At 41.6% G+C, this 15,052-nt stretch overlaps 1 protein-coding gene across 4 annotated transcripts in view; it reads right to left on the bottom strand.

The window, feature by feature from the left end:
- TMCC3 (transmembrane and coiled-coil domain family 3) overlaps positions 1-15,052 on the bottom strand; it is a 230,458-nt gene that overhangs the window by 7,600 nt on the left and 207,806 nt on the right. For all 4 annotated transcript variants that reach the window (XM_074941901.1, XM_074941900.1, XM_074941902.1 and 1 more), the window contains 2 exons: positions 2,942-3,858; positions 1,443-1,578 (listed from right to left, as the gene is read on the bottom strand). In XM_074941901.1, the coding sequence (XP_074798002.1) occupies positions 1,443-1,578; positions 2,942-3,858 (1,053 nt within the window). The remainder of the gene's footprint in view (positions 1-1,442; positions 1,579-2,941; positions 3,859-15,052) is intronic.

The raw sequence follows: 15,052 nt of genomic DNA, 5'->3' as shown, positions 1-15,052 counted from the left end.
CACTGCTGGCTTGCTGTGACACCAGTTAAATCAACTTCAAGGTGGACCCACTAGGTTTACACCTCCATTCTGGTCTAAATTCACTTTCATTCTCTTGAATGCCACCCACTGTACAATGATCCATGTCATAAATGTATTGTGAGCACGGATGTCTCTAGAGAACATAAAACAGACATGCTGGCCACTTTCCAGCCGTACTTTGCTTACAGTTATATCATTTAAATATCAATATGTCGGCTTAAAAGGAGATACAGTCCTCTTAATATTTTCTTGCAACAAGTAAAATGCAGAAATGTTTAGCTGTCAGAATAATACTGTAATTATAATTCACTTTCCAACTTGTTCTTTTATACAATAAATCACAAATTCCGATCATCTGAGAAAAGTGGATAACCGAAACCCCAGGGTTGTCATTAACCTTTAGGAAATGTCCTGCACTCAAAACACAGCTACCCACACTTACTCTTTTCTTCAAATCATCATCATTTTATACTTTCTGTAGATCGAACTCTAGTCTATATTTTGAAATTAAGTTCTCCATCCCTTACTGACTTGGTCTTCTCTCATTTGATGTTTCTTTTGTTCTGAACCTGAATGTATACATCTGGCTGTTTTTTAAAGGTGAACTAAATGCTCTTTAAATAAAAATAACCCCCCCAATTATTAACCCAACATATGTACAAACGTAAGTGACAAATAAATACATACTTTCCAGAATGTTTATAATTTTCTACTTCATTGACTGCGTTTAGTTGACTGTGGTAAAGTTCTCATCACTAAATACATAAACCTATACAAGAAATGCAATTTCTTTTCACTACTTTAGGTGTTAATGCAGTGAACACCTCTTGCAGGAGAAACCCGGGGAACAAAAGGTCTCGATAGGTTAAAAACTTCTCAGTTCATTATTGAACTGTATTTATAATTCACAAGTCTACATGGGTGTTTTACAAATAATTTGGGATCTCAGACAGTTTTCGACAACTATACCGTTTTTCTACAAAATTCAAAATTTATATAGGGTTCTGCCATGTTATGCTAGTATTCAGCTAGGAAGGGGTTTGGACATAAATTTATGTTAAGCTCACAACTGGGAATAGTGTTATCTTACTGCTGTTACAGAGCCAGCAGGGAAAGCAAAATTATTGCATTTCAGAGCATTTTACATTAGACCAGTAGATTCCTTATTCCTCTAGTGATGACAGAGCAGTAGATGTAAGACACCATTTAGAATCCACAGGATTTTATTCATTCAATTATGAAACACTAGCAGGTAAAATCGTGGCCCCATTGACTTCAGTGGGAATTCTGCCATTGACTTCAATGGGGCCAAGATTTCACTCTAGCTGGGTAAAAAGTTGGGCCTAAATTCCTTAAATGCAAACGTTATTCCAAATTTTGCAAAATTTCTAGGCTATGTAAGAAGTTGATTATAAAAATACCTGAACATCTCGTGACCGTTCACAGGCCTGATATGCCACTCTCTCTTCTATGCTGGCTAGCTCTTGTTTCAGGTTTGCAGTCTCATGCTGATGAAGATCTGTCAGATCGTTTAGCTGGTCTTCCAATCGTTCATACCTTTTTCAGGAAAAACAGAAGTCTGAATTTAGCTCTTCTACACAAATGATGTTACACCATGTTAGAATACATCTGTACTTTAAAGTCATCTTTCCTTGTATCTCAAGTCACCACCACTTCGGTTTGTAATGAAAAGGATGGGGGGAAAGTTTCCCAAGGACTTACTCGGCAGGCTGAAAGCTCTTTGTAAATACTCCTGGTTGGTGGAACAACAGAAGAATGTTTAAAAGACCAAGGCATTTTAACACTGCAATATAAAAATAACTCAGTGGATAAGTGTATCCAATTCATGCTCTTCCTCCTTTCAGACCACCATTCAAATCTTGTCACGGGGATTTCTACATATTTTCCCCACCATATAAACAAACTGAAATAAAATTGCCTTCCCTACACTTGGAGAACTGCTCAAGGAAATCTTAATAAGTATTGTGTTTGTATGAATGTTTTGTCTGTTAGCACAGTAGAAACTATATTGATCTCATTAACCAATACACTTATTATCACGACTAATACGACAAACAGGATGTTCTGTGTATGCTTCAGGGGGCCACAATTTTCAACAGTGACTAGTTACTTTGGATGCCTAAATTTTACACCTTAAATAGACCTGATTATCAGAGGGCAGGTGCTCAGCACTTTCTGAAAAGCAGGACCCTTTAAGGTGTCTTAAGCTGGGAAGCTCAAAAATTGTGGCATCTAAAAAGTCACTAGTCACCTTCAAAAAAAAAATGTACCTTGTGCTTGCTTTTAGTCTCTGGGGCCAGGTGCTGATACTCTGCAGAACATAACTCGCACTCCAGAATAGATGTTAAAGGGTTTACCAAGCAGCTAATGAGCCCACAGGGAAGCAGTGTTAAAGTATTTAAAACCAAATCTCACTATACTTTGTTACATTGTGTCTTCAAACTTCACAGTCCATAACAGTGTGGTTGAGAACATATACCATACCACACTGCAGGAAATGGCTCATTAATAAGGAAGTACTGTCAACAGTAAAGCTCTATTACATCAGAGACCGCTTATTTAGGTGCCAAGTTACAATAAATCAGGAGCAGTCCATTGGCGATGACTGCACTGGCACCAATTGTATGTAATATTCACATAAGGTAATGTCAGTGAAGTATCAGATAACGAAACTTTCCAGAAAAGCCTCAGACAACTGCACAGAACTGTCAGTTCTATCAAATCGTGAAGTATTATTGTCACAAATGTAGGTTAACAGAAGAAATCAAGAACTTTGGTACCTGACAATGATTACTGAACACAAGTTTACCTTTAAAAAAAAAAAGATCAATCACTTAGTTTTGAATCAGTTCATATACCCGTGCAAAAGCCATTTCAAAAGAACAGGAAAAGAAAATACCTGTATCTTTCCTCCTGCAATGTCTGAGAAATAAAACCATAGTCTCTTTGAAACTGTGCTTTTAAATTCTCTATGTCATCAGCTAATTGGGACTGCGTCTCCTTTATTTCTCTCAGTTCCTCCAAGATCATGGAAAGCTTTGCTTGGCTGTCCAGAGCGTTTGTCCCACCAGGCCCAAAGGAATGGTTTCCATTACTATCTGCAGAGCCAGATGTCCCACTTGAGCACTCATCATCACTAACATATTTTGGTTTAGCCACAATAGTAGCACTGCCACCATAAGCCCTGGAACTAGTTTCTGGCCGAAATTCATCCAGGGTATTTTTCAGGTGAGAAATGTTGTCAGCACTACCAAATTTATTTCGGATCAAATTTGCAAACTCTCTTGACTTGTTGAAAACAAACACTGGTGGTGTCAAGGAGACACCTGGCACACCCGATTTGCTGCTCTCAGCACCTTGGCCACTGGTACGAGATTTGCCATGGACATCTTTTAAAGGGGGCTGGATATCCTTCAAGTTATCTTTCAAAATATCTTTGGAACTTTTGGAGGATCCATTTTGTTCGATGTCTTTGAGCTTTCGGTGATACTGTTCCAATTTCTTCTGTAGCTGGGCAATGGAGTGGGCAGACTTCTGATTCTTCTTCTCGAAGACTTGTTTAATACGTCCAGCCTGCTGCTTGTCTGCACTATTCACCAGCTTTAAGTATTCAGCCACATTTCCATCACGGGTTGTTTGTTCAATTTTGATCTGTTCTGTAACTTTCAAAATTTTTTGTTTCAGGCTATCTGCATTAAGTTTGACTTTGTGAAATTCTAAGACCCCATCAGGTACATCAAAGTTGAGGTTGGTGTCTGAACCCCCACGGCGAATGTTAAGTGGCAAGCTCAGAGTATTCATGTCATGTCTTTCCACCTGAAAAGAGATTAAAATTCAAATTGAAGACAACTGTTTCTGTTTTATATTTCAACTCCACCCAAAATTGGATTTCCCATCAAACTATTTATATCAAACACTAGTCAGAAGGTAAGTTATGAATACAATATGTGTTGAACATATTTTGAAGTATTTCTCACAAGTTATGTTAAATAATGTAGAAAGCGAAGACATGCTACTTATTCAGCCATGTACAATATGGGTATGAAAATACATGCTTGAGTTGACAAATGACAACCAAGTACCTTGTCTTTTGCTTTAAAAAAGTAAAAGTAATACGAAGAATCAAAACTAGAACATTATAGTTAAATCCGGGTTTGGGGTTTTTTTTGTTGTTTTTTTAAAAACACAAAAATGCTTTACCAGCATCAGGAAACATTCCCTACAGATTTTCTATTATCAAAAGATTTATATCGTTCATGAATGGTAAACATCCCATTTTAGCTGGGTGGACACTTATTAGTGGTAAAGTTTTCTCTTTCCATCTCTCTCACTGTACCAATATGCTTTACTGAGCTAAAGCCCAGTTATGGACACCTGCCCCTTGCCCCAACTGATCAAACCAACAGCTGTTCTTACTCATCTAGACAAAGGTGTCTTGCAATTTACAGTAAGCTTTAGTGACAGCATGAGCCCCAATTTACAGTCAGATCCAACAGCATCCATTAGCTTTCAGTGTAGCTATCACAGAGAAAACTGGATACCCATTTGACTTTTCAAGTTTGCTGAAGGTGTCCACTGACTGGTTTGCTGCAGCTAAGTTTATTATATTTTAATATCAGCCTGGCAGTGTGTGATTTAAATGCCCAACAACTCTTAAGAAAAGAAGAGTGTCTGAAGTATTGGACTCCTATGAGTGTGTTCAGTTGTAATCGCTTAGATGTTTTGCGCATTGAACTTGGTAAATATTCTCCTGAAATGTAATAAAGCGGATGAATAGTGATTAAGCCACTTGATCATGATACTTGGCCAGAGCACTAAAGCTTGATTAATAGTCTAGACAGTATACCAAAACAGCCTCAATTTCCATAAGCATTAAAAATATTTTCTCATATAAAATTATTGTGGAGTAGTGAAGTAGGATTTATCTAAGGAGAACGTTTTCGTATATCTGATCACTATTACACCAAAATATCCCCTATAAGAGGGGGCACTTCATTGAATCAGCCATAGCATCCAATAGATAGAGGTTTCTTTTTTCAAATATACTGGCCCTAATGGATTTTCCATGCATCACAAAGTCTTTATAAAAAAAAGTTGTGCCAGAAAACACAGCCTGTCTTCAGCTAGATTTGGAGAGAAAAAACTCCAGTCCAAATAAGTTAAAGGCATTTCTACTGACTCAAGACAGTCCCAGTGATAGATAGTAAATCTTGGACAACTGTCACTCCCCCGCCAAATCCTCATATTGTATTTTGTTCTGAATGTCATGCCTATTTTTCTACATAGCATCATAAATCACACACAGTTTCGGAAGCATTTAATTAATTGACCGTGGTGATAAACGAGCATTCAGCTTTTAAAAGGTTTAATAGTTAAAATTAGGGTTACCAGATAGCAACTGTGAAAAAAACGGGACGGGGGTGGGGGGGTAATAGGCGCTTATATAAGAAAAAGTCCCCAAAAATGGGACTGTCCCTTTAAAAATGGGACAGCTGGTCACCTTAGCTAAAATAGATGCATTTTACCACTAAAAATAGTGTGTAGAGGAAGAGCTAGAATGATGCCAGGGGTTACTTGCAGTACATTGACCTTTTCATCTCTGAAGAACTGGGCTTTAATCTTGGCAGTTTAGACCATCAGTGAAAGTGAATTCAGTAGTTTCATCCTAGTCCCCCACTGCACCTATTGCACACGTTGCCCCATGACAACAGAACTGAAGAAGAACACTAAGCCTTACATAGTCAATTCTCCTCATGTATGACATTTATTCCGTCTATACAGAAGGGCATTTTGTTGAACATTCAATGGCAAAACTCCTTTAGATAAATCTCATGGATTGTTAGGGCTTTTTACTTATGCCTTCCTTGCATTTTGCCACTCTAGGAATATGAATGGATGATGCAAGAATCAATTATTCAAGGTCCTGTGTAAGAAACATGCAATACAAATGCCTATTAAAAAAACAAAATTAGTTTGGGACATAGCACAGAAAGGATTTGGCTACTTAGATTCTGTTCACACTACATGAAGTTATCTTTTCCAACTATGTCTTTTTAGACTTGCAAGCATTGTCTACTACACATTGATGGAGTATAAAAAGCAGCTAGCATAACACTGATGCTTATTATGTTTTGTGCCAAGCAGTCATAAGAATGCAGAGAGCACAGTTCTGATATTGATTATTTCTTGTTAGGAATATTGGTTACTGTTGGTGTCCTGGGGTGACTGGCCCCTTTAAGCGGAATCAGGGTCCAGTCTGCTTGTGACTGCCTTCTGCAGGACCACCTGGGGTTAAATGACTGCCCCAGATGACTACTTAAAAGGTTAATTGGTGAATGACAGCCGGACCTAATAAAAAGATTATCTGAGTTTAGTTAGGGTTAGCACTCCTAAGGAAACGGGAAGCTTCTGAGGAAAGAAGCTATCAGGAGAGCAGAGAGTCTAGAAGGCGTACTCCTGGAGACAGGAGATTCTTAAAATGAGAGCTACAGTTGACAGGTATCCAAGAAGGCCCGGTCTCAGCAAAAGGATCTCCCAAACAGTTGCAGGAAGCCCAACCTGCCAGGAACAACGTGCTGCCTTGGAGAAGAGCCGCAGCTGACTGGTCTCCATGCAGTTGGACCCAGAGGAGGACCTTACCCAGGTAAAGGCAAGAGATCTGACTCCAGAGGAAAAGACCTAAGTCGAGAGAACCCTGGTGGTAATGGGCCTGGAAAGAGATGACCAGTGGACTGGACATAGTGGGACAGAAACTAAAACTAAAAAACTGACTCAGTCTCCCAGCTAAGACCCTGGGTAAAGGTTTTGCTTATACTTTCTGTAGACTTTTTTAGAAGGTCTTTATTAACAGAAAAAAGCCTACAGAAAGGTCTTTATTAACAGACCTTTGGGTACTCTTTAGTACCCAAAGGTCTGCCTGAATGTTTATATCCCATGTGCAGGGAGACCAAGGGAAGCTTAACCACAAGCAGGTGCCCTAGGACAGTCTGCACTATGATAGGAGCCATTCACTACCAGCAATCTATTCAGGTTCTCATGCTAGTCCACTCACTGTGGTATCTGAGCACAGTATCTGAGCACCTCACCAGTTTGCTTGCATGAAAAAGTATTGAGCAATATGCTTAATGAATCAAACAGGAATATTTACCCCTTTCATGCTTGCATAGAACACTAATATATATTACATATGTGCATCAAGAGGAGAATCAGCTCTCTTAAGCCAATCCCATTTCAGTATTAACTTAGATTCCTCACACAGCAGTTCAATGTTCCATCCGAAAATTGTGATCAAAATACTATACTGTTAAGGTGGCTCACTGATGTGCAAGATCTTATTTCCAGAAATAGTTTTATTTCCAGCATGGTCTTAGACATTATAACCAACAGTAAATATAATTACTTAGCATTTACATATCACTTTTCAAACAATAGCTAATAAATCTTCACAATGAATATCTGTCACAGAAGTAAAAAGAAAAAAGAAAAGGAGTACTTGTGGCACCTTAGAGACTAACCAGTTTATTTGAGCATGAGCTTTCGTGAGCTACAGCTCACTTCATCGGATGCCACAAGTACTCCTTTTCTTTTTTCTTTTTACGAATACAGACTAACACGGCTGTTACTCTGAAACCTGTCACAGAAGTATCTCCAATATTACATGTGTGGAAACTGAGGCACAGTGACATCAGATGACTTGCCCAAGGCCACACAGACAGACAGTGTCAGAATCAGGATTATAATTCAGGAGTTTATGTAGTCAGTCCACTAGCCCACATAAATGAATGTTTGATCAGAAGCATTTACTGTATCTGGCTAAATCAACAAAGTGGATGGCGGGAAGCCTAGTATAAAACATTAGCTTCCTGAAACAATGCAAATCACTTTTGAATAAACCTTGACACAAAAAGTTATCCTAAAATAAGTCTGTGAACCACACACACACACGCAAGTCAGACTTATCACTGATGTTATCTAGCACAAACTGTACATGCTTCCAGAAATGGGTGGTTCTGACTACAATCTTTATAGTGTTTACTTCCTTTAGTACAAAAGTGTTCTAAAAATATTTTGCAATAATTGGATAGAAGCCTGAATCAGATCTCTTCTGCCTCATGTCCCATCCCTTACTGCAAAGTGCTGGAACACCTAATGGTCACAAAGTTCAGTTCTTACCCAAGCTATGTGGCTTCCCCTCCCTACCTGGTCAGAAAGGTATAAAGACAAATCAGGCAAATATGGAGTGAGGGTTCACATCAGCCAGAAAAGGTGTCAAGCAAGTCACCTTTGCAGGCAGTGGTAGCACCAGTTACCTTCATGCTAACGATGCAAGGAGCTTATCGGGACCATCTGTGTCTTGCATCAGTGAAGGAGAGCCTTAAAAAAAAAAAATTCTACCTGGGGGAGGTCTGAAAAGAGTGGAAATATGCTGTCTTGTCTCCAAGAGGAGCAGTAAATGGGAAAGTGGGATAGGAGCTGTTGAGCAGCAGAGGAAGCAATCCTGAGCCAGACGTGGCACTAGGCCAGGATGAGGAAGGCAAAGCATTACCTAAGAGCCTGAAGGAATCTACTGTGCTTGTGTGTGTTAGGATATAGATATTCAGGCATGTCTGTAAAGGCCTATACTCTAAGAATGTAGGTGTATTCTTAGCACTTAGCTAGTTATAGAGGTATAAAAGAAAGAATCAAAATCACTGTCTGCCGGTGTAAGGGCCTTCTCTTACTGTGACAGTCTGAGGCCCTGTGCTTAGGCTAAGATCTTTGGCTAAGCAGCAGAGGCAGCCATAAGCTGGGAAGCGGACGGTCACATCCTTACATCCCAAACTAGTCACATTGAAATAAGGTGCTATTGGGCTGTTAGGAATATAATCCTGTCCTGATAATGCCTATCGCCTTCAGAGAAAGAGAAGTGCCTAGAAAATGTAAAAGGAAACTTAGTTCGATAGCATCGTGTCTGGCAAGAACTCACTTATCAATAGCTGGGATGTGAAATCCTCATTTCTGTGTTGTTCTATCACTGTAGTCCCCATTTCTCTATTGTTTGTCTGTATAATCTGTCTGGTTCTGTGATTGTTTCTGTCTGCTGCATAATTAATTTTGCTGGGTGTAAACTAATTAAGGTGGTGGGATATAATTGGTTAAATAATCATGTTACAATATGTTAGGATTGGTTAGTTAAATTTTAGTAAAATGATTGGTTACGGTATAGCTAAGCAGATCTCAAGTTTTATTATATAGTCTGCAGTCAATCAGGAAGTGTGTGCGTGGGGGGGGAAATGGGAACAGGGAATGGAGGTAGGGAATTGGAATCATGTTTTGCTAACGGCAGGAATGGGAACAGGGACAGAGGTAAGGCTCTGTGGTGTCAGAGCTGGGGAGAGGGACACTAAGGAAGGAAACTGGAATCATGCTTGCTGGAAGTTCACCCCAATAAACATCGAATTGTTTGCACCTTTGGACTTCGGGTATTGTTGCTCTCTGTTCATGCGAGAAGGACCAGGGAAGTAGGCAGATGAAGGAATAAGCTCCCTAACAATGTGGTGTTAGACACACATCCCATTAACTCCCTGGAGGAGCGAGGAGACTCAGACTCATGCAAGGGCTGTTAATGGAAATGTTAGGTGTTTTTTGTGGGGTGAGGATGGGGGAGAAGGAAAGAACAGTGCTATTTTGTGGAGGGAAGGACCACACACCATCCCCAAAAAGCCTAGTTGATTGAGAGCTATTTGTACCATTTACACTGCTTAAGAGAGCTTTAAAGATTTATAGTCCAAGAGCTGAGCAGCCAGGGCCTTTCCTGCTGGGGAAGCCAGAGTTCAACAGCGCACAGGATGGGTGTCTACAGATGCCTGTTTCAAATGTGTAGAATAAATAAAAAGCAAACAAACAGCCCAGCAGGCCAGAGGATAGCCTTTCAGGGGTGCTGGGACAATTTGTATAATGGGGATGCTGAGAGCCATTGAACCAAACTGCAAACCCTGTATATGACGGAAACCACTTCAAGACAGGGTGCAGTAGCACCCTGTGCACCCCTAGTTCCAGCAAAATGTGCAATCTTTACACACTAAGAGACCTTTCCTGGACTACCCACGTGAGCCCTTCCTAGGCTGAAGTACAGTAATCCAGACAGGAAACTAGACCAGCTGTTCAGAACACTGAACCAGGTTCAGGGCTAAGAACTTTAATACTGGCCCAGCAATTAACATGCATACCTTCTGTCTAGCATAAATACATTTTGGAGAAGTCGGCGTTGGATAAGAGGTAACCTGCCACTGATGTAAATAAAGCCCGTTGTTTTTAAGACATCTGCTTGTGTTTTGAAAAGTGGCTCCACAAAAATGGCAATGGGGAATTATTTGTGTTAAAGTAGTGCCTATATGTTGTCCAATCAGGTCAGGGTCCCGCTGTATTAGGTACGTGGCAAAAAACAGTCCATATGTCCAAAAAGCATATGTCTTTTCTTAAAATGATATTTTTAGAAGTGTGTGGATCAAAACACACAAAGAGAATGGAGAAACAGGGATGAGTGCATATACTTTCTATAGACTGTGTGCACAGCCTATAGGTAGTTTGCGGGGGGGGGGGGGGTGAAGAGGGTTGTCCCCTACTAGTAGAAACGAAGCCAAAAAGTCAGCGAGAGATCTCTATCAAATATGCTCAGTTCACAATTCCCTCCTCCTTGTAAAAGATTTTACTGTGTCTTTCAAGTCCTTTGTTCTTCCTAAAGTCTATGGGAGCAGACTCTGATGCAGAAACCTGAAGCTGGCCCATAAGTGTATGTCTACACTGAAGAAAAAAAAAATAAATAAAACCACACCAAACACCCACACCACCACAATTCAGAGCCAGGGTCTACAAATTGTGGCTCATACTATGGCACTAAAAATAGCCATGTAGACAATCCCCCTTGCAGTCTGAAGCCAAAGGGGGGCGGATTCATTTCAGAGTCTGGGCAGGACCATCTACCCAGCTATTTTTTTGTGCCATAATACAAGTCCCTTGAATCTGAATCTGTAGACTAGGGCTCTGAGACTTGCAGCTGCCTTTTTGCAGTGTAGACATACTCTCAGGGCATATCTACACTGTATTCTAAGCCCAGATCTGTGGGACACAGGCTGGTGGACTCGGTGTTTCCAAGCCCATGTTTAAGCATCCACACTGCATTGTAAGCCTAGGTTTAATATTGCAGGACCCAAGTTTCACAGCCATACAAACATGTCCATACTGCACTATGCAGACTCTCTGACAGTCCATAGCTTGAGCTGCGGCCACACAGAAAAAGGAGAGCGGTTGTCATAGGGAGCTCTGACATATGGAACCTGCTCCTCTTGATATCATCTCACAGCCAGTCTATTGTTTTAATACAACATTACCGTTTGCGAGGCTGTAAGCAAGGGCACATCAGGAAAGCTGAAGTTATGTTTCCAACATCAGTGTCACACACAGCCCTAGTTGAGCTCCCCCTCATTAGGCTGCTTTGTTTGGTCCCAACAAGTTAGACCTATGTGGTCTTAAGCTTCCCGCAGTCTGAAGTAGGATGCAGTGTGGTCTCTTTCCTTGGGCTCTGTGGCACACTTCCCGGGCACTGGCTCTGCCGATTACCCTTTCACAGAACTGGGATCCTGCAGGCCAGCTGCACTCGACCCCCATCCAGTTGCTTAAAAGCACACCCTTTCCCAGAGCTCCAACCTGGGAGGCACTCTGGGTTTACAGCTCAGCTCTTTGGGGACATGTGATAATGGAAGCAAACAGACACAGGTTTTGTACCTGTGTGAATTTCCCTACCTCAGTTTTCTAAACATTCTTTGGGCTTAGGGAAGAGTTCTCTAAGGCAGGGGTTCTCAGACTTCATTGCACCATGACCCCCTTCAGGCAACAAAAATTACTACATGACCCTGGGGCGGGGAGCGGGGGCCCCCAAGCCCCACCGCCCCAGGGCAGGAAGCCAGAGCCAAAGTCCAAGGGCTTCAGCCCCAGGTGGGGGGCCTGTAACGTGAGCCCTGCCATCCAGGGCTGAAGCCCTCTGGCTTTGCCCCCAGGTGGTGGAGCTTCGGCTTAGCCTTCAGCCCCGGGCCCCAGCAAGTCCAATGCCAGCCCTGGCGACCTCATTAAAATATGGTCCCGACGCACTTTGGGGTCCTGACCTACAGTTTGAGAACCCTTGCTCTAAGGAGTTCAGGATCCCACTTCTTCACATGGCTTTCTCCTCCAAAAGACAGTCTCTTTCTTCCTCTCTCCTATGCAGCCTGTTTCCTTCTGCTCTCTTTCCCAAGCTTCCACTCATTCTCCTCCCATCCTCATAATCTCAGACTTTATGAGAGTCATCCTGAGTTTGTAAATCCTACCAATGAAACCCAGTCTTTGTTCTGCTTCTAGGGAAATTCCACTGCTCTAGATCCCAGGCCCCTACAGAGAAGTTGGAGAAAATTGGTTTCCCCTAAGCTTCAGACCATCCTGTTGTCCTAAAATGCTCCCATTTGAATGGGAACCATTCAGGTTAACATATCTCCATTGTCATGCCTGTGTCACCAACCCCTGGAATTTTACTCTATCATGGAAGTAAAAAGACAGAGAAGGAAAACAAAGCCCTACGTTCAAAATGGAGTTTGCAATCTGACCAGATACACACACAGAATCCCCAACATCAAACAGAATTTATAAGCTGTACATAGATTCCAAAATCATCACAATCAGTAAAGCCAATATATCTATTTTTTTAAAATTATTCCATATAGGGAAATACAAAACACAGCACACCCAGAAGTTACATTACTATTGCTATTGAAACCACAATTTTGAATTTTCTGACACTCTGTTGTTAACACTGCATCAACTGCCCTTTTATTTTTTTTTGTTTTGTTTTGTGGCATGTAATAATAATATAACTCTCGTGCAGGGATCTCACTGGACATGCTTAATGAAAAGCATGCAGTTTCAAAGTACTTCTACCTATGAGGAACACAAGGGGTGCCTTTAGAAGAGTGTTTTGACCAGAAGTGTACACCTGTTACAATTTATCCTAAAGGAGACCAGAAAGCAGCTGATACAGACCCAGAGTTAGTGAAGTTTTGGGATGATGATCCTTCCTATCTCATTTCAGACTAAGGGCTTATTTACACACAAACTATAAACCAAATAACTAAATCAGTTTTAATTCACATCTAAATTATTTTGTTGCAAATCTGCATGGAGACACACTCTCACTTTGGATTCAGAGCATTCACATGTGCCGGACCATTAATTGCATCCTTTTATGAAGGACTGTGACTCTTGGGAACGTGCTTGAAATAGTGGATGGCTTTGCAGCAATGGAATTCCCTAACTGTAGTGGGGTGATAGATGGGCCGCATATCCTAATTTTGGCGCCGGACTATCTACGGGGATTGCAGGTGCGTGTGGATCACCGTGGCGGTTTCATTGACATCAACGCAGGGTGGTCCAGGAAGGTGCATGACACATGCATCTTCAGGAACACGGGCCTGTACAGAAAGCTCCAAGCAGGGACTCTTTCCGGACCAGAAAATTCTAATGGGGAATGTCAAAATGCCCACAGTGATCTTGGGAGACCCAGTGTACCCCTTACTCCCATGACTCATGAAGCCTTACCTGGGAAACCTGGACAGTAGCAGGGAGCACTTCAACAACAGGCTGAGCAGGTGCAGAATGAGCGTAGAATGTGCCTTTGGCAGATTAAAAGAATGCTGGTGCTGCCTTTATGGCAGGTTAGACCTAAATGAGGAAAACACTCCTATGGTCATAGCAGCCTGCTGTGTGCTCCATAATATTTGTGAGACTAAGGGGGAACAGTTTCCCCAGGGTGAAGCGCAGAGGCGGATTGCCTGTCTGCTGAATTTGAGCAGACAGATACCAGAGCCATTAGAGGGGCACAATGGGGAGGCTTATTCAAATCAGGGAGGCTTTGAGACAACATTTTGACAATGAACTCCAATAATTTATCTTTCGATATAGCACTCTGCAATGCTTTGTTAACATGCACCTTGCATTAAAATTTTGATGATTCCTGACCTTGATTTGTACTCAAATGATCAGATTGCCATGGTGTATTAATTCCAGCAGCAGCTACTGTGTGGAGGAGACAAATAAAGATCAGTTATCTTTCAGAGAATATGTTTTTTATTAAATACCAATTAACAACACACAAAAGGCTTGGTGGGAAGGGAGATAACAGTGCAGGGCAGTGTAGGCTCTTATAGCTATGTGTAAGTCCAGCTATCTTTCTGGAAGCTGTCCAAAGGGGTGGACTGAATGGGGTTCTGAGACAGGCCTGAAGTTGCAAGGAATGTGTGGGAGGAGATTGAGGTGTGGGGGGCTGACCATACATTAATTCTGCCTGCAGCGTGATTAGGGACTTCAAACATCTCTGTTTGCTCCTCCATCACTTTTATCATCTGCTCCTGGATCATTAAAATTCGCTCCTGGCTCTCCTTTCTGTCTTGCCTTCTATTTTATAATTTTTTTTTGAAGTCTCTTTCCACACTATGTGTTCTTGTTTTTCAGCCTCTGAGGATTAGAGCACTTCTCAAAACATGTTCTCCTTGCTCCTCCTCGGTCGCTTCCTTATCTAGCTCAAGCGCTCTGCCAGTGTGTGTGGGGGCCCCTGCAGGCCACAGTTGCGGAAGCACAAGAAACAACAAACAGAAGCAGGATTGCTAGTTCACACACAGCATCGAATCATTATAGTAAAATGCACCTTTTTAAAAATATGAATTAGTTTTTCACTGTTCCATGGCAAACACACAGCTCAGTGAACATCCTAAACACGATGAGTTCAGCCCACAGGGGGAGAGGTGGCGCTCAAGATCTCAGTGGTTTCCTAAGGTGAGAGAGAGAGAGAGAGAGAGAAAAAAAAAGCAGTTCTTACTTCTGAGGGTAAGCAAGAATGCATCTCCTGCAGGTGTGTGGCTTCAGACCGGGTCCCTTTGCTGCTCACGTGTGCTGCTTTGATCCCTGAACAAGTGATTGCTGAGTGGCACGGGAAAGTTTCTTACAATGG

This window comes from Natator depressus, chromosome 1 (assembly GCF_965152275.1).
Source record: "Natator depressus isolate rNatDep1 chromosome 1, rNatDep2.hap1, whole genome shotgun sequence".
Classification (NCBI taxonomy): Eukaryota; Metazoa; Chordata; order Testudines; family Cheloniidae; genus Natator; species Natator depressus.
The sequence above is the reverse complement of the archived record's forward strand: the minus strand, read 5'-3'. Positions and strand labels throughout refer to the sequence as shown.